Source organism: Myripristis murdjan, chromosome 22, assembly GCF_902150065.1.
Source record: "Myripristis murdjan chromosome 22, fMyrMur1.1, whole genome shotgun sequence".
Classification (NCBI taxonomy): domain Eukaryota; kingdom Metazoa; phylum Chordata; class Actinopteri; order Holocentriformes; family Holocentridae; genus Myripristis; species Myripristis murdjan.
Genome location: NC_044001.1, coordinates 4,895,982 through 4,920,663, shown reverse-complemented (window position 1 = coordinate 4,920,663; position 24,682 = coordinate 4,895,982). Strand labels below are relative to the sequence as shown.

The window sequence follows — 24,682 nt, the reverse complement described above, 5'->3', positions numbered from 1 at the left end:
GTGTTCGTCAGGTGGGCTTTTATTCAGAAGCGCAGGCTGCCACCGGAAGTCTGCTCTTGTTGGCGCGCGCCAGCTTGACGGCGGTCAGTAAAAGCGACGTGAGCAGCAGCGTTCCGCAGAACATTCGAGAGGTAAGATGCGAAACCAATTTCATCATAATTTTCTCCGTCACATCATGGCGTTGGATAACAGACCGTCGGCCGCGACTCTACAGAAACGCGTAGCTCGCTAAGACAGCTCGAAACGGCGCTAATTCAACAGCGAAACTGTCGACAAATGTTCGACGTCGTCCGTAGCCGCTGTTAGCCGTTAGCCTTCCGAGTAACGTTACAGCTAACGGAACGTAAACTGGCGTCGTTAGCATTTCGGCTCCGACTATTTCCTGGACACGACACCACTAAGGACGACACTAAACTTGAAACTAACACCCGGAGCCCTATATTTATCAACGTGAAGCTTACTCCAGTCGCTGAATTTATTATTTATGAATCGTAACGTATAGCTAGCTAATGTGTATTGTTAATTTTTAAGCATTTATCGGGAAACACGTGTAACCTGAGCCAGTTAACAGCTGGTTGCGGTTATTTTAGCTGCGCTGCTAATATTATGGTTTTACAAAGGTAATGTGATTGCTGTGGAGCGTAATGTGTTAGTTTTTGTGGCACTAGACCAGTTTGGGCCACTGGGAGTCCAGCTCTGCCCCGGTTAGCACTGTCACACCTGATGATGCTAGCAGTTTTAGCCCCCACGGGTTGTATGGATAACAATACGCTTTATTTCCCCCCCCCAAGGTTCCCCAAAACCCCGAGGACGTTCCAGATATTCCTTCTTTGTGAGCCCCGGCACCCTGCATTGTTCGGAGTTTGCTGTTAGTGTGCAACTGCTGCATCTTTTGAAAACAAGACACAAATAACCCCTTGCTTCAATCAATATAACACACCACCAGCGGATCGACAAACCCTTCACTGCGCCTCTTGGACGATCAGCGTTGTGTTTATGTCTTTGTTTTGCGAAAACGGTAAGAGTTGGATTGTGTTTTTGCTCTCATTAAATGTTAGATTTCGCCATGTATTTCCTATGTTAGTTGTGTTTTGTGTGTATTGACGAAGCGGTAGATGTGTTATCGCTGTCGATGTGCCATGTTTGTGTGCAGTCGTATCAAAATGGCGTCTCCCTGTGCCATCACTCGTGTGCGGCTTCATGACGCACTCTGCACCAAGCAGCCAGCAGGCCAGCTCCCCCTGAAACAGAGCCGACCTCTGCCCTGCTCCGAGCCTCCTGCCTGCACACCAGCGGCTCACGGACACAGGAGATCTCACTCTTTCTGTTTAAGACTATTTTAATTGTACTGAATGGATTGTGAAACGGCAGCAGGCTGAATGTTGACGCTATGCAGGGGATTGTTTGGCAGCAGCTCCAAACTAGGCCCCTGTTTGTGACCTATTAACAGCAGCAGGCCTTATTTGACTAAAGCCCAGAGGCCTACATTTAACCCTCCTGTTACCTTCACATTTATTACCATTTTTCAATCAGATGGAGTCAATTTGACCCAGGAATTTAAACCTCCAGAAAATGATCAGGATAAAAAAATGTTACCCAAGTTAATGGGCCAAGTTATGATGTTATTACCGCTTAAAGAAAAACTAGGTTTAATAAAATTAAAACTATACTTAACATGAGTAATTGAAATTATATTGTGTGTTTTACAAAACAAACTCAAACTATAGAGAAAGTCTAAGTTTTCGTCTTTCAGTTTATTTGATGGTTCATCTGACCTAAGTGAAGATGTTTTTTTATGGCCTGATGTTTTGAGTTTTAATCGCACAAAACTTTTTCAGAGCTTTTTGAATCTCACTTCTGACAAATACCCCATATTACAGGAAAGAAGGACTAAACCTAACACAAACTAATAAAAACCAAATTAAAGCCTTTTCAAAAAAAAAAAACAAAAAAAACAACTAAATTAAACTAGCAAACCTTTTTTTTGTAAACTAAAACTGAAATTGTGAATTAAATAGAAATATAACTTATGAAAAATGCAAAACTATAACCTTGTCAGGTACATTTGTCTTGTTGGCTACCTAAACAGCCATTTTAAATAAAACATAAGCTCAGAGTTCTTGTGGGAATCATGTACGAACTGTTTGTCTGCAGAACTTGGCTCTGATAGCAGCCGATGGATGACTGGTACAAGCTAAAATTAACCCTAACGGTACACAAAAATTACTTTGTCCTCAGGCAAAGGGGACATGAATAAGTAACTTCAGTGCTTCACATGTGAATAAACAAATGAATAACATTAATAAAATGATCGTTTAACATCTGTCAACATTAATGAAACTGTCTAATGACAATAGTTAACTAAATTCTGCAAAAGTCCAAAATAACAGTGAAATTATTCTTTCTGTAAAGCTCATTATTAGTCAAACTGTTTCCTGCAGTGCATTATCAGGCTGTTTTAACTCGAGTTACTGAGCTTTATTCGTATAATTATGTAGGTGTTTATTCAACAGTTTTCCAGATTCTAGTAAAGTCAAAGAATTCATTTCCAACAGTGGGATTTTTTTTTTTAGCACAGGGTGGTGTGGGGGGGGTTTACTGGCTGATTAATCGCTATCAGCTTTTTCCTGCCCCAAACTATCTTTGATATATCGGCCTTTAAAATGCCACTATCAGCCAACCCCTAGATTTTTTAAATTTATGTATTTATTTTCATATTTCTTCAGTGTCATTCAAAACAACCAGAACAAATGTGTATGAAATGTTTTTGTTTTATACAACAAAAAAGAAGCCTGGAGGTCAAATAAACCCCAAAGAAACACAGATTGGTACAAAATGTGAACAAAACATTGAAAACATCATGTTAATTTCATGTTTACCCAATTATTTCCATTAAATTAGGAAAAGTCATGAAATATGAAGCAAAATCCTGATCCCAAAGATAATAGGAGGGTTAAGACAAAAGAGCTTTTACAAAACCATTTTATATACATAAATGACTGCTGGGGGCAGGGGATTTTTAGCTTCCATGAATTGGATTTTTTTTATTATCACTATTTTCTGGCTTTCTCCTTTTGGTGAGCTGTTATATATCTGCAATCCAGGGTTTTCTCGTTATGACTCTGTTGCCGGCTGAGGCTGGAAATAGGAGCCTCAGGATCCTCTGTGCCGACATTTTCTTTCCCCCTGGATCGGTGAAGCTGTCATAATTCAGCTCAGTCTGGCTAAATGTCGGCATTAACATTGAACACTGTAGTATTTTTAGTTAGTTTTGGTGGGATGTTGCACTGTAATTTCTTAAATCATCATTTAATATAAAAATGATGGTAAATACACTTGAGTTTGCCTTGGTAACGTTGTAGACATTTAGTTGCTGTAATACGGTTAACACACCGGCACATGGCACAGGGATGACACCACTTCATTCAGTGGAAGACATACGATTGGACAAATGTACCTTTCACTGTTAAAACAATGCATTCAGTGTGCAGTAAGCTTGACCAGATAATACAGAAGGTTCAGTGAAATTATTTATATATTTTCTAGGAAGTATTGATTAATGGTGTGTATAATTTCCTTTAACACGTGTCCCTGTTCTCTTGCAGAGCTGTTGCGCAGCCGTTGGAACCTGTGTGGTGGAAATCTAGCCTTCAAGCAAGCAGCTTGCGGCCACAGCGGCACAACGTTTTTCATGTCAGAGACCGAGCACGCTTGCAGTCGTTTATGTCATCCCCTCTTTTCCAGACAGAAGATCCCGAAAAATCCCCATCCAAGATCCTTTTATCTTACTGATAGTGCTAACATCCAGCCAAAATGTCTGTCAACGTCAACCGCAGCGTGTCAGACCAGTTCTATCGCTACAAGATGCCCCGTCTGATTGCCAAGGTGATCACATGAGCTTGAAGATAATTTCTGTTAAACACTATCATTTATTTTGAGCTTTGACTTATTCTGTACAGTAATATTGATGGACCTAATTGTCTCTGTGTGGTTTTGTTTCTTCAGGTTGAAGGCAAAGGGAATGGAATCAAGACGGTCATTGTCAACATGGTTGATGTTGCAAAGGCACTGAACAGGCCTCCAACATGTAAGTCACATCATATGTAGCATCTTTTTGCTCCTCCATATTCCCTTGTTGTAACCATTTTGTACCTTGGTATCAACCAAACACAGAAACCAAAGTCACTGTAAAGTTTACAGTTTCTTTATTTTTTAAATTGACTATAACATTGCAGAGTCGTTTCACACTTTGACTCAGCAGCATTCGCCCACCAGATCCTTGTCATTTGACCGCACTGCTCACCTAACAACATGTGGCAATAAAAGTAAACTTGCCTTATCGTCATAGGCATTTCCAAATGAGTTCCCCTTTTACATAACAGACAAACAAACCAGGGCCCCAGAGCCAAAAAAAATCTGTCATTGTAGTAGTGACAGGGAATTTTATAGAAATTTACTGGTTCATGAAGTAACTGATAGAAATGTTTGCCAGGAGGTGATGTTAAATTTTGAGGAAAAACAAGGTGGCTGTTACTAAATTGCTGTACATGTTGATGTGGAGAGTTAGGTGACAGTGGTTTGATTTCAGTTGTGAATTAACCTTATTCTTGTCTACAGACCCGACCAAGTTTTTTGGTTGTGAACTCGGTGCTCAGACCCAGTTTGATGCCAAGAACGACCGCTACATCGTCAACGGATCCCACGAGGCGAACAAGTTGCAGGACATGCTTGATGGGTTCATCAGAAAATTTGTGCTGTGTCCCGAGTGTGACAACCCTGAAACTGATCTGGTAAATGTTCCTCAGCGTCCTTAAACAGGCCTGGGAAAAAAATGTTATGTGATAATCTCCAGCTCTGGAAAGCATGAGCATTACACAGAAGGGTCAAATATTGAAGTTCAAGTCAGCCCAAATAAAATGAGAACTCCTTTTTTTAAAAAAAATCCCGTCAGTTTACTGTCCCATCACATTCTGATATTTATTTGTGAAAAGTAATTCTCAGCTGTAGATTTTCCAAATTCAGTGCTTTGAAGGAAAATGGTAGAGGGAGGAAGGTTTAGCAATCGATTAAACCATGGAAAGCAGAAGTTGTCAGATTATTTTATTTGACAAGTTTTTAAACAACTGTAAAATGAAAAATACTAATACTCCTGGTTATTGTCCTGAGAATACCTGAGTATATTTTGACCCTTCCAGTCTTTTTGTTAGCTGCTTATTATAATGACGTATCCACAGTGATTTAGAGTGTGACAGCAGGGTTCTTGGGTGAGTATTTGGTTAAGATTAAGAAACTAAAGTGCAGATTTCCTCTGACTCAACATGGCAATCAAATGCAACACTGTTGGCCTGTGTAATTTGTATTCATCTGACCTCCCACAGCATGTCAATCCCAAGAAACAAACCATTGGCAACTCCTGTAAGGCCTGTGGCTACCGCGGCATGCTAGACACCAGACACAAACTCTGCACGTTCATCCTTAAAAACCCACCAGGTGAGGGTCCTGTAGAAGAGGAAAGTCTCTGATAAAACAGATGTGAGCTTCTATGATTTATTTTTTTAACAACTTTCCTGCTACTTTAATTACAGAGAACAATGATAGTGGATCTGCATCTGCAAAGAAGGAGAAAGAGAAGAAGAACCGCAAGAAGGACAAGGAGAACGGCTCTGGCAGCGGAGAAGCTGGGAACCATAACGAAATCGACGCTCCTGATGCTGTGGTGTGTAGCCTCACTTCAGACATGGAGAGACAGTGCAGGACATGAGCTATTTTATCAGCTTTTCTGTCTGATATTTTAAACAGGATCTGATTTATAGACTGTGAAATTTGAAACCTCGCATCAGAAATGACCTGTCCGTGCCAGATGGATGGCATGTTGATGCTGATGACCCCAACCAAAGTGGCTCATGCGGCTCTTTCAATCATTTTTTCATTATGCAGTTTAAATGGTGGTCAGCCAATCACAGTTGACCGCTGACTATGATTGATGGCAGATCAGTTCCCCACCAACAACTGATCTCTGGGTTGTGCTGTGTAAAAACATGAAAGCAACAACCTGCTTCACAGCGAAGATGGAGACAAAATTCAGATTTATCACTTCAGAACTACTCCTGTACATGTACACTTACCTGACCACTGGCTCTGTACGGTGATTTGTTTTCAGTGAATTTTAAATTTTTTTTTAAGCTATAGTATCTTTAACAATGACCAGCATGTAGTGGTTCCTGAAATTACTGAAATATTCCCTCAGTTCAGTGCAGTTCATGCCTTCAGGTTGACTTTCTACAGAATGACGGTACTGATTACTGATGAGTCATAACTGCAAACTTTCACAAACTTCTGCAACTGAGTAGTTTCAAAATCTCCAACCTGTTAGTCTTTTCACGTTAGCATCCACAGATCAGGATGTTTCTTAGGTTACATTTCCTAAAACAGGACTTCTGCCAGCTTTAAATAAGGAAGGATTCAGATTACTCTGTAGTTTCAGCAGTTGATCTGGAATTACTTGCTGGGATACAAATGGCCATTTTACATTAACATTTTTTGTTCTTCATGCTTCGCAGATAACACTTCTGCGTTTTCTAAATTTTCCATAGTTTCAGAGATGATATGCAACTGATGGAACAATGTGAATCCTTAGTTTTTATTCCCCTCCTACACCTCTGTCCTTCAGTGTCTGACCTCTGTTCTCTCTGGTGTTCAGGATGGAGACGACGATGACGAGGACTGGGCAGAGGAGACTACGGAGGAAGCTCAGAGACGACGAATGGAGGAGATCAGCGACCATGCCAAGAACCTGACGCTCAGCGAGGACCTGGAGAAACCCCTGGAGGAGAGGGTCAACCTGTTCTACAACTTTGTGAAAGTGAGGATCCGCTCATATCTTTCCATATTTACAATTTATTCATTTTGCTTTGATGTGTTCACATACCCTGGAGTGGAATTAGATGTCGTTACTGTGATGACAAATTTGGACAGGATCACAGCAGCTTTTGTGCGTAGTTTTAGTTTGGTAATTTTTAGGCTTTGTATAATTTCTTTAAAATATGCATGTGTGGAGAGATTTTGACAGTCAGATCTCTAATGGCGCATAGAAATTACAGACATATAGAAGGAGCCTGACACCCACAGTTTGGTTTGGTATAAGAAACTTTATAAAAGATACAAAATAAAAATAACAGAAATGTGAGTGAGAATTACTAAAAAAAAACCTCAAGGGGCTTGAAAAGTGGGATTCTCCAGGCAGCATGTCGCTGGAATTAAGTCATAAACAATTAGCATGTGTCATATCAATAATTTAAAAGGAAAACAAACATAATATAGCATAGCACTTTGACAAAAATGCATCTCATCAATACCCATCTGTTACACAACGTAATGAATTAAGTCAGTCATAAGACTCACAAATACACACATGCACACATACTCACATAAGAACACACACTCATAAGACACGCAGGTATACTCAGCTTGTCATTAACAGAGTATACAGTCATGTGATATGGCTTATAGTTTCCATAAGACAAGATAAAAGTCAAGCACAGACAATTTGAAAAAGAGATAGAGAAGGAAAACACAGGCAGTATTCATAATAGGCCTTTGGACTGGAAAAATATTATTGGTTATCTTTTCCCTGTGTCTGCAGCAAAAGAAGGAGAGTGGAACCATCGACGGGGCTGACAAGGAGATTTTGGCGGAGGCAGAGCGTCTGGATGTGAAGGCCATGGGCCCCCTCATCCTGAGCGAGCTGCTCTTCAACGAGAACATCCGCGACCAGATCAAGAAGTACAAACGCCACTTCCTGCGAGTAAGTTTTCATCTGCCTGGTGTCATTCAAGATCTGCCGCCCAACTTTTTACTTTCGATCTCTTGACTGTAGTCATCGTTTTCTTGGCAAGTGTGCTCAGGTTTTTATAAACGCATCTATTTTTAGTCACTCATGCCCCTTAAAATAGGCTTGTGCTATTTAGAAGACTGAAAAAGATGCAACTCGAGACACTCAGTAATGAGGGTCGCTTTCACAGAGGACGCTCCTGAAGATCTTTGTTGTGCCTCTGAACATTTCCGTTGAAAGAGATGATGTGAGCTTAAAATGTTTTCGTCCTGTCCCTTTTTCCTGTTAGTTCTGCCACAACAACAAGAAAGCCCAGAAGTATCTGCTGGGAGGCTTCGAGTGCCTGGTGAAGCTGCACCAAGCCCAGCTGCTGCCTCGTGTCCCCATCATTCTCAAAGACCTGTACGACGCAGACCTGCTGGAGGAGGATGTCATCTTCGCCTGGGCAGAGAAGGTTCGTGGACATGATGCGTTTCAATTCATGTATCCCAAAGCTTCTCCAAATCTCATTAGTCTGGGTTTCACTGAGGTTTTGTGTCCATGGTAGTATAAATGCTGTTTCAGAGGCTTTTCCACCTTGACAACATTGAAATTCTGGGGTAAACACTGAATATTTGGCATGAAAGTGGGGCTTAAAACAGTCAAGACTGAATAGTGAGAAACTATAGTCAGTGGTCTTCATTTATTCAGAAGGTGGATTTTTTTTTTTTTTTTTTTTTTTTTAGATAAAGATCTGTCATAGAAATACACTGTTTTTTTTTCATTATCTATCATCATTGGGTTTAATTGAAAGTTAATGACCCAATCAGACTGTAATATTTATAATGACTTTTAATTTCCATTATAAATAATAGAATATTGGGTGTTGTCATTATTGATGCATTTAATTTAGCCATGAACCTGTCATTTTTTTTACTCAAGATGTTGGACAAGAACACTGAAAGTGTTCCTCAGATCATTGAGACTATTAACTGTGAATAATTATGATCACGACTAAAATTCTAATGATTTTCAGGATCCCGCCGGCCCCTGCACTTCATCCAATTCATTAACAGACGGTTTGCTTTTCTCCGCCAGGTTTCTAAGAAGTACGTCTCCAAGGAACTTGCCAAAGAGATCCATGCCAAGGCCGCTCCGTTTGTCAAGTGGCTGAAAGAAGCAGAGGAGGAGAGCGAGGGGAGCGAGGAGGAGGAAGAGGAAGATGATGAGAACGTTGAGGTAACAGTCTGAACTTTGTCTTGAGGTTGTTCATTTTACATGAGTTCACGTCATATGTCTGTTCCTGTGTTGAATTCATATTTAGAAAACATGAGCAGAATAACAGCTCTAGATTGAAACTATCAGTTCCTTTTAGTATTTCATTCCGACCTTCATAAACTGAACTGAAAATTGAAGCAAACCACAAAATAAAGTATTACTTGTCAGATCATTAGTGTTTGACTGGTATGGCCACCTGACGCTCACATTTACTAAAATAACTCCACTGCAGAGAGGTGGGAGTGAAGTGTTGAGCATTCTGCAGCATTGAAATGGAAAACAAGCGACAGTCCTGCATCTGACACTTCGATTCTGAAACTCAGTGAGGAAGTGAATCAAACTCCCAGTACCTGCAGCTGCAGTGAAGCCCCTTGAGGCACACTTGTGATATTGGGCTATACAAAAAAAAATTGACTTGACTTGTGCTGTTGAAAGAACAAGAATACATGTTGAATTCAGTTTTCCAGATCAGGGAATAGACTTTTATCCAGTGCAGCTTAACCTCATAATGGAAAACATGAGGATAGAGGAAAACATTATCATGGAAAAACCTCCATATCACGTCTACATAAACAATCTGGAAAACCTCATGGATTTTTCCACATTTTATGTATCCATTTAACTGAAGTAATGTTGTGTAAATTTCTGAAGGCCTGATTTCTCCAACAGTTCCTCTGCTATGGAATAGGAGTAGTGGGTCAGCCTGCTTTAAAGAGCCACTAACACTGTCCTATTACTGTGTGAATTTTGTTTCAGGAATACAAATTCTGAAGGAAAACATTGAATATTTGACATGTTAGGCATGAAAATGTCCGAACTCACTGAAAAAATGCAGAATATTGGCTGCTTTAGCACTAAAAATGAATGTTTGCTTTCAAGAAACCATATCAGTCAAATGCTGTCACTGTTGTCTTAACAGTTTCAGATGTAAAATTTAGATTTCCTTGTGTTGACCGTCTCGTTTCCTCTGCCCAGGTCGTGTACTCGTCCTCCGCCCGCGAGCTGAAAGTGGAGACTGTGAAACCAGACAAGCCTGAAAAGGAAGAGGATGACATCGATATTGATGCGATCTGAGAGACTTTGAGCATAACGCTTTCTTGTGTTGTGGCTTTTGACTCACACGATGCCCCATACATACTACCCAAGTGGCTGGCCTTCCCCTCCTCTACTCCCCTGAGACCTCCACCCTCCCCCCTCCCTCCCTCTCCTCCCCCTCCCTTTCTGCTTTGTGGCATGATTTAACGTAGCGCTTTACTTGCTGCACATTAACTCTGTAATTTTGAGATGTATTCAGTCGATGAAATGAAGTTACTTTGGGGGATTTTAATTGTGGGTGTTATGGGGATCATTTGACTGCACTTTTTTTTTTTTCTTTTGGTCTGTATTTTTCCAGTCAATAAAGAATGTTTTGCTATCCATCACACTTGAATTTGTTTTACTGTGCAGTGGTCAGTACATTATCACTTCATGTCAAGTCAGGGAGCTTAGGTTGGTAATGGCCTACTTTTATGATGTCAGGTCAAAGTACGTGCTGCATTCTAGCTAAATTTTACACATTGAAATAAACATAAATAGCAGTAAAGAATCGGATGAGCTGCAGTTTTCCAGAAGTATCAATCTGAACAAAATTCTTGCGTAGACTGTCAAGGCTCTAAAACAAAAAGTCATTAAATGGAGTTCATTGCTTGTGATCGTGCCTGAGTTGAATTTCCAGTTGGGTGTGATAAATCCCCAGAGAAACTTTTCCTCCTCAAAAAATGATGACAGTCCCAAGCTTTTTGCGTGTTGCTCCAATGAGGTGAACTCTGCCTGTTTCCTCACTTCCTCCACAGTTCAGCTGGACACACTCATGCTGCGTTCCTGTGCTGTCGGAAATGCTGCCACTATGACTCGAAAGACATGAATGAGTTAACACAGCTGAAAGGATGTTTGCGGCACAGCAGCGTAAATAGAAAATATCCGGCTGTGTGTGTGTGTGTGTGTGTGTGTGTGTGTGTGTGTGTGTGTGTGTGTGGAGCGGTGGTGAGGCATGGAAGCAGCGTCAACAACTTATAGTCAAGGTGATGAGAAATAACCGCATAATCAGGAGATAACGGAATTTGTGTCCGATGCACACTTTCTTAAATCAGTTTTCCAGCTGTAGTTCAAAGTGTCTATGCGCTTCTTGGTCTGTAAAATAAAACGACTTCGACTGAAAGCTATTTTCATCACAAGGATTATTTCTAGATGTGGTGACCCGGAGCAAAAGCCTCTCAGTCTTATAGACAGACGTGCATGTTGTCGCAGAGAAAACTCGGGTGTACGAGCAGACGAGGCGGCGCCCTGAACGCAGCATAATCCAAACCCAGCCGCTGAGTAGCCATTTTGGTCCCACCTAAAACAGACCTAGCGTCACTTTGGGCCGGAGATGGAGGAAACTGAGCCGACGGCGAGTGTTTCAGGAACCCAGAGCAGTTTTTGAATCTCTACAAAACTACAAAAACGTCGACGGATAACTCTAGACACCATGGCTCGTTGCTAGAGGGAGTTTTTTTAAGAGTTCCGGGCGGCGATTTTTTTTTTGTAGCTCATTGACTCGAACCTAAACGGACAGTGATTTCATTGCCCTGTCGAGTTTTAAAACACAGGCCACGGTATGGTATGTCCGTGCAATGTAAATAGCTAAATATCGAGCAGAAGGCTGTGTTGTGCTCTTTTTTGTGAGGATTTTGTCGGTCGGATCAGTCGAGCTGCTCAGGTGCTAACACGTCCGGTCTTGTTTGATAATTGTCACGGATCAAATGCTGAGACTCTTCTCCCGGAGGGGCTGCACGGTGCGGAGCCACGGAGCTAAGCAATAATCTGATTTTTTTTTTTTTTTTTTTTGGGCTGTATTTGGAAGTCAAGGCAGCGACTCGTCGAGGAAGGACTGAGTTAATAAAACATGTCAACAAAAACTCCACTACCGACGGTCAACGAGAAGGCGACGGAAAGCGTAAGTATAAATGGTTGTTTGTTTGGCTCATTTAACGTTACCGCACATGTCCTCACATTACCACCAGGTGGAAGTGCTTGGGGTACTTAAAGTTTGCCTGGTAAATGGCGTCCTTAACCGTCATTTTTTTTGCTGGTAAATGACTGGTGAATAATTATTTCACACGGGGGGTTATCGCTTAACGTTGTTGCCAACTCGTAAACAGTCATATCCTCTACGTCAAACACGCCCTGTTCATTTTTCTTGTGTCGACGCTGTGATGGTGCATGCTGGTTATATATATTTTCCATTTTAAACTGCTTTTTATAGTCGACATTTCGGATGTAGCCAGGATAAAACACAGGCCCAACCGCGAACAAAAACTACAATACTTTGCCTACTGGTTCTGGCAGGCAACAGTACTTTTTTATTCGAGCTCGTCATTGGTTCTCCCAGGTGTCACTCAAGGTTTCAACCGATCGGCCTTCCATATATGGTCAGACGTTAGTCCCGCCCCCTCCTGACCATGAGAATCCCTCTGTCTGTCGCGTCGAGCTCACCAGAATAAAACAATTAGAACTTCCGCAAAGAAAATTTCACAATAAAGGTCATACTGACGGGTCGTGTTGCAACATGTCCTTGACTTTACTGCGGCTGCACAACATGGACTAAATTTCACATCTCGATATTATCCCAAATATCTCATTAACAATCCGATATGGCTGTGGGTTCACACTTGGTTTGAATTTTAAGTGTAGAAGCAGTGAAAAATGTGAAGTATAATAATTACTAAATGGATGTAGAAAATGCAGTTATTTCACAAAAAGCTATATCAAATATTTTGCTGCAATGTCTGCTCTGACGCATAGCTTCAGTATTTCAATTGTAACTACAGTAAAGATTAAGCATTCTTCAAAAAAAACAGCATGATAATGACTTAACCAAATATTTTATTGGTCTCAACTGACCAATCAGAAGGAGCTTTATTGTCATTGTACAAGATACAACATCAGTGCCTTACACCAAGGCCTTAACGCCCATATACATTGAGAGATACAAGTCCCCCCCAATGTTCAGGCACTCCAAAAATGCCCCCCAACAAAAATGTTGCTGGAATATATTAGCAATTCAATGTTCCCGGGATATCTGCCCCCCCCCTCAATGCTGAAATGGTGGTTTCGGCCATGCCTTACGCTAATCATAACCCTTAATTTTAATCATCCATGTCATTGACTTTTGAGATATGTTCATATCTAGATAATTATACAATGATACATCATTCACAGAATAAGTTCTTTTAAAAATTTGGATAAATATTTCACACTAACAATCTTTAATAATCCCTATTTGGCTTAAAAAATGACTGTCCTTTTTACATTTCTAAAGATTCTGGCTCTCAAGCATATTTGACTTCTTTTGGAAATTATAAGCTCAAAAATCACAAATTGGCAAAAACTATTAAATTACTTGGACATTTCAGATTTGCTCCCAATTAGTTAGGAGACAATGAAAGGTTTGTTGTTTCTTTCTTTTCTCTACATTTGTTGTTCATTGTATTTTATATTTACATGGTTTTTACACTGAAGTGTACTAATAGAAACCTGTGTAACATATATACTTCATGTACTTGACCCGAATTCAATCAAATGAAGAAGAGAGGGGAAAAATGTCCTTGAGTTAAACAAAGCACCAAATTAGAAATGACAGATGAATCTATTATTTTAGAGACAATTTCCAATGATCCTGCAGAGACATTTTAATATTTCATAGAGGTAAAGATGTGACATGATCCCATCTGGTTCATACGGTTTGATACTGCACATGTTTTTACTTGCCATGTTCTTGTGCTATTTATGCCCCATTTTTCATGTTCTTATTCATACTCCATTCCTTTGCTGCATTCTAGCAATTTGGGCTTTTGCAGTGGCCTAATTTCCAGATGGGATCATCAAAATCTCATCTCAGCTTATTTTATTGGGCCATGGCAGCAGCACAGAATAGGATGCATGTAAGAAAAAGACAAATAGAGTACTGAAAGATAATAAGATATGACGAAACTTTGTGAATCCCTGTGGGGGAAATTAGGTCATTGCAGCTGTGGATGCAAAAGGACTCAGCAGACCGAAAGACAAAGGAAATAGTAAACGTTAAAATGAAACATAAAACCACAGAATTAGTAATAAAACGAGTTATCAGACTAGAATGTAAAATTGTCGGCTGAAGCGTTTGCTGCTGCTAAATTTAATGTGAAGAGGTCATGGTAATGTTTAGTGAGATTAATTTTCTGTTTGAATTCATCTGGTTTAAGGTGATAATCGATGAAGCTCAGTCTAACCCTGAAACATCAGGTATTCTTGTTCAGCTAATTTTTTCCGGCTGTCATGGAGCCAGAAGACGGACACCAAACCCATTATGACACATTCAGACAAGCTGCTCAGGTTTGGTCAGTTTTCTGCCAAGACGATTGATGAAATCAGCAATACATGAGTCAGAAAATTACAAGAAAATGTCCAGAAAAGAATCATAAGAAAATAATCAGAAAATGTATAAGATAAAAACGTCAAATTAGAGAATAATTACCCTGAAAGCTTTAGCAAAAGAGAAAAAGAAAACTAGTAAAATTACAAGAAAACTATGCAACTATTATAGTTCTACATTAAAATGAAATTACAAGAAAGGTGCCATAACGTTATGGAAAAGCCTCATATTAAGGGAGTTGTTTTTCACCTGTGTTTTCAGCACAGTCTGAAGAGTGAAATGTGCTGGAAATGTCACCTTGTCCAGGTGCTAGTTGAAAGCCTGAATAATTGCTGAAAAAAACAGAGTTTTTTTTTTTGTTGTTGTTTGTTTCTTGGCATCCTGTAGTCATTTATTAGTGGTGTAACGGTTCAATAAACCCACGGTTTGGTTTGTACTGTGGATTTTGTGTCACGGTCTCGGTTTGTTTCATATGTTAGGGAGAAAAAGAAAAAGCACTATCTCTGACCTTATCTGTATTTTGTCTTATTGGCAGAAATAAAGTTTTTCATTCAGAAATGTGGGATAAGTCAGAAATCAACAAATATTGTTCCAAAGGGAAAATCTACTTACACCATTTAAAACACACATGAAAATACTGTCAGTGTATTCATTGAGTTATCAGCTAATTGTGTGGTTGTATGTGTGCACACCCTGCACTTCACAGGGTGTGTTGTGTATTGAACGATTCGGTTTTTATACGGTTCGTTTTGTTATCCCCAGTATTAATACTTCCCAGTGCCTGTGCACATGCTTGTTTCGTGCACAGGCCGTTCTACAACGATACAACCAAGTACCTTTAATTTGAAAGGTGGCTTGTTGAGCTTCCGGTTTCGCCGCGTGTGTTTGCGGCGGCTTGATTCGGCTCCGTGCCCCTCCGTGTGTCTGTGCGGGTTTCGGTCTCGGGGAAAAATCTGTGGGCATCAGAGTTTTCCTGTTGAACCCCCAGCAGGAATATGACGGGCTCCCAGGCGGCCAGGAGACACCGCAGCTTTGTGAGTAACTGAAAACGGGATTAAAAACACGGCCCTCTTTTTTTTTCTTTGTCTTTTTGTGTAAGTTGGATTTAGAGGAAGTTGTCAGGCGGACAGGGAGACACCGGGAGAAATGGAAAAAGGGCGAGATTTCCGTGTCTGTGTTTTTTTCCTTGTTCTTTGTGACCGAAAATCTCATGGATCCTAATAAAAAACCTGCTATATATAAATATTCCTAAAGGGACTGACAGTGTCTGTGGTGTTCAACAGTGACCTTATCCTACCTGATGGTATTTTTATCTCTTATAGTAGTCTTATGATACTGCTGAAGCGCCCATAGTAGCTCTGTGGTGCAGTGGAGAGTTTAAAGTGACCTTAAGTAGCTCTATGGCATTTGAACCACCTAAGGTATCATTATAATACTGCTGTAATATTCCTAGAAGGATCCTAAAGCATGTGTGTTGTACTCAGTAGTAGGTTTATTGTAATCTTGACCTATCTTATGGTATTTTTTATCTCACTTATAGGAACATGCACCAATCTGTGGTGTTAGGAAAAGTGACCATCTTTCTTGATTTCATCTTTATTGTTATTTCTGTTCAGGCGTGTAGCATTGCTTTTAACATTATGGTGCCCTAGAAAGGATACACTGGACAGCTGCAATGCTTTTTAAGGGTTTTGATGCTGTGTAGAGTGAATAACAAAATAAGGATGAGGTTTTCTTGTGGTGTGTGGTCTCATCGTGTTTGACGTCTATTCTGGCTTCACTTAAAATTTACATAAAAACCCACAGTGTGTACCCTACACTGTTTTTTGTCTTCTCTCTCATTGAACTTGTCACTTTTTCTTGATCACTGTCCCATGCAGTCTCTATGGATTGGTAGGTGGGGGGTGGCACAAGAGAGTGTTTAGGTGGGGATGATACACAGGCGGGTGGAGCTGGGCGGAGCACAGGGCGCTGCCGCTGTTAATGAACCATCAGCCATGTGGTCGATACCAAGCCCACACCGAGGTATCTATCTGATTTTTGGGGGGTTTGCGGGCAGGGAGCAGTCAACACGAGTTTTGAAACAGTGCTCACAAACAATCAATTCCTCCATCGGTGGTGTTGTCAAGGCCATACACAAAGAGAGAGAGGGCTCTGACTTGTAATGCCAATTAACTTTGAATTATGTTTAATATGTAAATGGGATCCCACTGCCTCAATAGAATATAGAATTTTTATTTAAGTATTGGTACATTCCCAAATCTTACCGTTGTTGCCCAACTTTTACATTTTTTCAATCCATTCTGTTTCAAATTACACATTGTACTCTGTTCAGCATCTCAAAAAGACTTGTGAGGCAGACGTTCAGCTGTCACACACTGACCCATCGTGTAAGAAAACCTCTGTCGGACAGTTTTTGAGCAAGAGAGAGAGAGAGAATGGGAAAACCTCTGCAGTAAATCAGCAGGACAGTAGTGAAGTGACAGTGCTGGCACCAGACTGCAGACACGGCCCGACCCTGTGACCTTCAGGAGCCTCTGTCTCTCCTCCTGCATCCCGTGCTCAGAGAAGTCTGCATGCCTACAGGAGCAGAAATCGACTCTGTGTTTTTGTCCACCACCGGCCAGACACATCGGTGAAATTAGGCGGAGGCTGGTGGTGCGGTTGCTGTCCTGAGCAGGGTCAGAGAACAGGGGGACGTGGGACTGAAACACCTCTGAAAATGCCTGTGGAATTAGTAATGCTGATTAGTCAGGCAAAAGACAATTAATAGATTATAATTTGGATAATCGATTAATCATTTCAGTCATCTATAAGAGTAAAAATGTGAAACATTGTCTGTCTGCTTCACTAAGACCACTAAGATGCTTCCTCCTTTTCTCTGTTCATATCATTATAAAATTACTTCTGTCTTTTTTGTTGTTTTGGCTGCTGGACAGACTGAGGAAGCAATTTGAAGACATCACTCTGGATTGTGCGAACTTATTTTTGACATTTAAAATGATTAATCAGTCAATTGAAACAATAATTGCTGGAGTAATTGGTACAGATAATCGTTACTTGCAGCCCTAGTTAAAACCAGAGAACTTTGCTGGTGGCTAGATTGTTGTATAGACAGTGGCCCATATCTTAATAACACAACAATGTTTGTGTCAAATTAGAAATTCAAGCCTATTTCACATAGTTTTTGAGTCAAACTTGTCTCTCTGTCTGTAGGCCAAAATAAATTATTAGCTTCAGCTCTAAAAGAAGGCGAAAATGTCCCTGATGGTCAGGCGTTAAATTTCACTTTCTGTGCTGTTAACAGTTTTTTTTTTTTTTTTTTGAGTTGTCATATATTCACACTGTCACACACAAAGCGACTGGTGTCCCCTGTGGACCACTGTGCTGATTCTAGCAGTGCATTTTGGTTGGGAAACGTGAAGCATTTATTGATCAGATGTCTGAATTGCCATTCGTTTTTTGTGATATAGATTATGATTTCAGTTTGAATGAAGAAAGTGGTGTTTACTTGCTATTTTGCTTTGTAAATGTGTTATTTATTTAACAGTATCACAAAATTGCCATTGTAAAAGATCAAAATGTCTAAAAATCAGATCGAGGGGGGGACAGTGCTCTCTAAAAATATGATTTGTCCTGGTTCAGTGGGTGTGTTTGGCATTTTGGTTGATTAAAATGGTGTAACTGCCTGATGAAGACTGGGATTTTATCTGCCAGTGTGGCAGGTGGATAAAAAGCTTATTTTCCTTTTCTGGATGCTGTGCTATAAATACCAGTTTTGTTTTTTTCCTTAGCCTAAGTGGATATGTCACAGTGGGTCAGCATGAGTCACCGCCGATAAATGTAGATGTTTCACAGTGAGTGCAATCCGACTGCCTAGCCATTGTCTAAAATAATTTGTGTTTTCCTCACAGCACACGTCTCACAGCAATGGACGTCAGGAGATCAGCGCGCGCTCGGTGCGGTCCGGCGTTCGCTCACGCAGCTCCGGAGCCGACGAGCCGCAGCTGCCGCACGTTGGCAACTACCGGCTGCTCAAAACCATCGGCAAGGGCAACTTCGCCAAGGTCAAACTGGCCCGACACATCCTCACCGGCAGAGAGGTGAGACTCCCTGACAGACCGGCTCAGGCAGGGACTGTAATGGTTGTTGTGTTGTCGGTTCTTAGCTGACAGTCTAAAAGAAGTGGAACAGACAGAATCAGATTAAAATGCAGCTGAAGGGCCAAAACATCAGCAGCCAGACAGTAAAGTTGAAGGATGTTCCCATTTTATTGGGGTATATTTGTATTCAGGTGATGGAAATAAAATAAAATATCATACTCAAGAGGAAGTATTGGTACTTTGCTGAAAATGTACTTCACTAGTGTAAAAAATATGCACAAGCGAAAATCAACAGTAACAGATTAAAATATGTTGTCCAAACTTAATAATTTAAACACACACATGTGCATATCTTCTTATAAAATTCAAAAAAAGAAACATTCAAATAGGTAAACAAAATCAAACAATAATGGGTGATGAAAATAAAGCATCAATCAGCTTGTGAAACAATTGGGTTGGCCAAAGTCTAATATATTGTTAATGGAGACTCAACAAAATTTACACTCTGTTGGAGCGGGTTTCTCAAAGTGAGATCCGGGGGCCACCCTGGGCTCCTTGAGGGGCCTCCAGGGGGTTTACAGCAAAATGAGGAAAGTTTAAATTGTCATGATGTAAGATAATCTAAGTGATTATTTTAACTTAATGTTTTAGTTTTACCAGTTTGAATCTTTTACAGTGTTAAGTGTGACATTTGAACAATTTAATGCTTAACACAAAGCAAAATGACAAAAAGCAAAATCAGGCTCTCTACAGCAAAATTACCGAAATCAGGGGTCTGGCTTAGTGAAAGTCAACCTGGCAGTCTGAAACATGGAAACCCCTGCTCTAATAGGTTTGAGTATTTTCTGATGGGCCTAGTTTTACATCAGAGTATTAGTGCACAGAAAATGCGACTCAGTTACAGTAACTGGATTAAAGGTACTTCTTTACTTCAACATTTTCTTGCATCTTCAACGTTGTGTGTTTGTGAGTGAGACTCTGACCAGTTTGGAGTTTGTTAGGCCAATAACTATATTTTTAAATTGATGCTGAAGGTTGTAAGTATTATCTGCTGGTATTATTGAATTTCTTTGCCCAAAACACAATATCAGAACACAAGGAGTGTTTTCTTCAGCAGCTCCTCTATAATTTTATCTTGGTCAGGGTGGAAAAGCCTCTGAAACCATATTTAGACCAGGACACCAGGGACATGAAACCTCTCCCCTGAAACTCAGACTAATGACATTCCTATACTTTTGTTTAGCTTCTCAAGGCAGGAGGGGAGGCACATTTCATTACAGGTTTTAGAAACTAAACTTGGGAGATAAAACTCAAATAACCTCTAACATAATTGTGGAGGATTCCCTGCCTGTATCTTGTTTTATTTTTTTTATTAAAAGGCCCATATCATCCTGCTATCTAAGCATTGCCTGTTTGGAGGCAGTGCTTTAATCCAAAGGTAGCTGTTGCTGCTCATTGGTCTGTTTGTACATTATTAATGAAGGTAAAACCTTCTGACACGATGAACAAACTAAAAAAGGCCATCTTTTCCCTTAGTCTCTTCTCGTGTCTATTAATTATTTGGTTGATGCCATATTTGTTAACAAGGAGAAATTTTCTTATCCCCCTCTGAAACAGCCCCTCAAGCCTTTTAAAATGGTGGTCTTTACTCACGTTTCAGCCAAACAAAATCAGCTCTGCTGTTATATCTCAGTTTCACTCTGTTATGGTTCCTCAATTTCAGTGTCCTTTTCTGTCGTCTGGTCTAGTTCACCGTCCTTTTCTACTTCCCCTATTTCCCTGCTCACTTCTGCTGTTATGTCCCATTAGTTCAGTATGAATGCAATTTTCTCTCTCCGCAGGTGGCAATTAAGATAATAGACAAGACACAACTGAACCCAAACAGCCTTCAGAAGGTAATTTACCCCCTGTTCTCACTTCTGTTATGTTTCTCATGCTGGGGCAGAATTTATTCACTAATTCATGAACCACAACAGATTGAGTGTTAATTTTGTAAATGAGAGGGAGGGTAGGCTGGGAAAGAACATATCTTTCCCTGATGAATTAAAACCTCAAAATTTCATTATTATAGTTTTCATTGGGCAAGATAATTGAACCTAGCCTGCCTCCTTTGTTCCCCGCTAATGTTTTGTTCTTTACAGTTGCTACAGAGTCAGCCAACACATAATATTAGACTATCAAATGCTTTTGTATATAAATCTTATGTGTTACAGTTAAACTCATATAAGGTTAAACAGATCCAGTTGCTCAAACTTTGTCTGAAGAGGCCATTTTGAAGAAGTTTTTCATGTATGCTGTCTTCTTGACTGTTTTTTTGGCTGCTGTTGGACATTTTTAAGAACATCCATCAACCTCCAAAAGCACATTTTTTCCCCCACATTTTTCTAGTGTTTGTTCCTTGATTGTACGGCAAGCTAGCGCCAATTTTGTTTTTTCCTCCTAACGTAACCACATTGACAAAGTGGGATTGCATTTAAAATGCAAATGAACTGAGACTGAATGCCCTTTTATCACCCAGTGAACAGCACTTTCACCTTACAGTTTGAAGTCGTTGAACTGAGAGTTGACCGTAACCTTGGTTTTTGTGGTCATGAATACTCATTAGTGAGGGTGAAGGAGAAAGTGAGGTGTGTGTGTGTGTGGTTGTGCCCTCCGTTCCTGTGCGTTTTGGCTCTGTACCTCAGCCGGGTTATGTTTCAGAGAAGCCACAGGGCCGTGGTATCGACTCGGCTGGTGCTGCGCTGGAGGCTCTTTGCTCATCCGACAGATAACAGGCCCGGGCAGAGCGTGGCGGCTGCTGGTGGTGACAGTGTTGATGTTCAGCCGCCCCGTCTGCAACCAGCCTCCCGCTCCGCTTCCCTCTCATTTTGCTCAGCGGTCGGCAGCAGTTTCCATCAGTTTTTCCAAAGCTCCATTGATTCTGGCCTTTGTATCTCGGAGGCCCGGGTCCTTTGGCGCTGGCCGTGGCGCTGCGCTGACAGAAAAACACTGAGTCATGACAGCGCTGTTCACGGAAACACAAAGCATCGGGCTTGTCGGCAGTCCTTGTTGTTTTAAGGTTGTTACTTTGTCACAACCAAGAAAAAAACAGCCTTTTTAAGGTTTTTGCAAAGTTATTTCATTTGCTATCACACAAAGACATTCTGGCATCCTTTTAATGTTTATTTAAAGGAATGGGATCACACTTAACAAACAGTACTGTGTAACCTGTGTACTGTGAAACCTTTTTTTGTCAGTGTTCTCATTCCCATTGTGTGCTTCTATATTAGGCCAGCTCTCTGTGAGTACGTTTACATGCACACCATATTCCGGTTCGGCTCAATATTCCGGTTAAGGTAACTGCGCCGCGGCAACTGGAATATTCCGTTTACATGTCACTTGGCAAGCCCCCGTGTTTCGGCGTATTCCACTCTCTGACGTAATGCGACACTCAGCCGCGGGGGGCAGCAGCACGCGTATAGGCGTCTGGTCTGCCGGAAAAACAGACGAAGAAGTCTTCTTCCTCGTCTTCTTCTTCTTTTTCTTTGTCTTCTGTCGCTAGTTCTATGTTTTCTCCCATCGATATACTCCGTGATATTTAAGTCTTTCATTAGCTGAAGGTGGACTGCAGTCTCCTGGCTCTTGCTGCTGTTCGCCCTGCCGTTTTCCCCGCTTGCAGTAACCATAGCAACGAAGACGCCACAGAAGTCCTTGTGAGTCGAGCATGCGCAATCGTGACTGAATATTCCGGTTCGGGGAGTTTTCCGACTAAGGTGGTTACATGCCCCAATATTCCGGTTGGAACAGGAATATTCCAGGGGGCTTATTCGGAATTCTCTCCAACCGGAATATGACCTTAATCGGGTTCGGTGCGTGTTTACATGACACGTGCGCAACCGGAATATTGCGAATATTCCGGTTAATACAGGAATAAGGTCTGCATGTAAACGTGCTCTGTGTTTTTTCTTGTGGCTGATTAGTTGGCAATTCAGAATAAAGAGAAACCCTTACATGGATCAGATTTGTGGCTGATTTTGGTCTTGTGTAAGTCAGTGGTTTACCATGACACAGCCTCAGCCAGGGTCACAGTTTTGATTCTCTCTAGGACTATCTGTACTCAACATGTGAACACTTGTGGTGTTTCACAGTACTTTGGGTAAAAGTCTTGACTGAATGGCATTAGACAAATGTATGAAAATGGTGGAAGGTTTACCTGTCAGTTAGATGTTATTGTTGTGCTTGTGTTCAGGTTCAGAAAAGTCAGAGTTGGTTTTCTTCTGCTGTTTGTTTACTTCATCACCTGTCTTATGTTTGAGCTGGTGCCACGGACAGGACTGGCATCAGACTCGACACCGCCGCGTCCCGACCTCTTATGTAACTGAAAGAACCGGTGAAATACTGATTGTGAGGGGTATCGTTTCTAAAGCCCAAATGTTTATTTTCAGCCTCTGTTCTTAGTAGTTTAGAGGCGCTGAGTGGAAGTTCACATCTGTCACAGGCGCTCTGTAATCTCCTGTCAGCTCCCCCCCTTTCCTCCTCCCCCTCTCCTCCGCTGACCTGCTTGTTGTCCTCCAGGTCAAAGGTCAGTGGAAGGAACATGACACTAAAGCCTTGATTAAATGTAAACACTGTCTAATGTGCTTTTGCAGTCTGGGGCAGCCTCCTCTCCCGCTGCACAGCTATTTCCTTTTCATTAAGTGATCGTAGTGGAGTTAATAAAGCTCCAAGTGGCATTTGGAGCGCTGGTTCACTACATTGAGGTCGGGACTCCCTGGTGGGATGTGAGAGGATTCATCAAACATGAAACAAATGTATTTGTAAAACCCAGAAATGTCATAGTATTTTTAATCTTAGTAATTAATGCCTTGTTTCCTGAGAAAGAATGGATATTTGCAACATCTCGGCCTTCTGCTGTAATTAATTGACTAAAACAGCTTGGCAAGGGAAGATAAAAAAACGTTACTTGGTGCCAAAGTTTGCTATTCTTTTTAAGTCAGCTACAGAGGATAATGGGGGGGCACAGCTTTATTTCTGGAAGTCACGATCCAGAAATGTGTAGAGGCACTGGTTTAGATCAAGATTTGTGTTTTGAGTGACAGTCTGGATTTATCTGTGACAGCACGTCCTGAGCTAAGACTGGGCGGTTTGGAGCAGTTTGTTCTAACTGTGTAGTACTTTGTCTTTGTTTCAGTTTATCAGTCCAGGTGATAACAACTCAGGTGGCACCGAATAACTTCACCAAAACGCCCCAAAAATGCAAATCCCTTGTCCTCTTCTGAGCACACCATACATTATGATTAAGAATGTAATCCGAAATGACCCTAAAACACAAGGTTTTATAAGTACAAGATGGTTGTTGACATCTGATAGCCAGCAGTTACTCATTCTTGGAAAGCCAAGCACAACAAAATGAAGTGAGGGCAAACCACAGTCTGGAGTCTGGGCTGATGCTCATTCAGCTTTTCCTTCATGTTTTCCTCAGCTGCTGGCGCTGATACCCTTTAGTTATTCCATACATGCCATAGTTGAATAGTTCACTGCGTGCACCACCTACTAACCCAAAGCTCTCTAACAGGACGACAAATGAGCCACATTACACGCAACTCTGACATTATTAATGTTTTGGGGATGATGTAAAAAGCACAGTTAAGTCCATGTTAGCTCAACAGTGTGCTTTCTCTCTTAATCTGTTTGCTGAACCCATGATTAAATTTAATAGTCATCTTCAGCGCCAATTTCATTGTTGGAAGGTTTATATCAGTTTGAGATCACTGACCCCTGCAAAAGAAGGGAAACTACGATACAGAAAACTCTTGCATGATTGTTTAGCAAGTCTAATAAACGTCATGTGACTTTTGTTTGCAAGCCCTTGTTGGCTTGTAATTGAGCAGCGTGACCCTAAATACAAAAATGCGGCAACTTTTCCTCTATGGACTGGACAGAGGCAAACAGACTGTAGGTGTGATGGCACCTTTTTAAATGATGTGTCATTCAGCCTTAAGGTGTTTCTTATTGATCATGAGATAGATTACGCAATCTGGAAAGCCATGCCTCATCGTGGTGGCATGACACCAGCAGGTT

The 24,682-nt window shown here is 41.0% G+C and overlaps 2 protein-coding genes across 14 annotated transcripts in view; both read left to right on the top strand.

The window, feature by feature from the left end:
- eif5 (eukaryotic translation initiation factor 5) lies at nucleotides 1-10,511 on the top strand. Of its 2 annotated transcripts, none has more exons than XM_030044611.1 (12): nucleotides 1-131; nucleotides 792-1,018; nucleotides 3,606-3,885; nucleotides 4,006-4,087; nucleotides 4,618-4,790; nucleotides 5,379-5,490; nucleotides 5,586-5,716; nucleotides 6,701-6,862; nucleotides 7,643-7,804; nucleotides 8,121-8,285; nucleotides 8,909-9,049; nucleotides 10,064-10,511. In XM_030044611.1, the coding sequence occupies exons 3-12, from the start codon at nucleotides 3,814-3,816 to the stop codon at nucleotides 10,160-10,162; spliced, it is 1,299 nt and encodes a 432-aa protein (XP_029900471.1). In that variant the 5' UTR covers nucleotides 1-131; nucleotides 792-1,018; nucleotides 3,606-3,813; the 3' UTR covers nucleotides 10,163-10,511. The 2 variants fall into 2 exon arrangements, with proteins under 2 accessions (XP_029900471.1, XP_029900472.1); XM_030044612.1 differs by lacking the exon at nucleotides 1-131 and adding an exon at nucleotides 603-620.
- An 891-nt stretch (nucleotides 10,512-11,402) lies between these two features.
- The window catches only part of mark3a (MAP/microtubule affinity-regulating kinase 3a), a 48,329-nt gene continuing 35,049 nt past the window's right edge, over nucleotides 11,403-24,682 (top strand). For 3 of the 12 annotated variants that reach the window (XM_030081825.1, XM_030081824.1, XM_030081826.1), the window contains exons 1-3: nucleotides 11,410-12,062; nucleotides 18,434-18,622; nucleotides 20,464-20,517. In XM_030081825.1, coding sequence (XP_029937685.1) covers nucleotides 12,012-12,062; nucleotides 18,434-18,622; nucleotides 20,464-20,517 — 294 coding nt within the window. In that variant the 5' untranslated portion in view covers nucleotides 11,410-12,011. Of the gene's footprint in view, nucleotides 12,063-15,472; nucleotides 15,554-18,433; nucleotides 18,623-20,463; nucleotides 20,518-24,682 lie in introns of those variants that run through there. The other 9 variants (XM_030081828.1, XM_030081831.1, XM_030081822.1 and 6 more) reach the window with 8 other exon arrangements.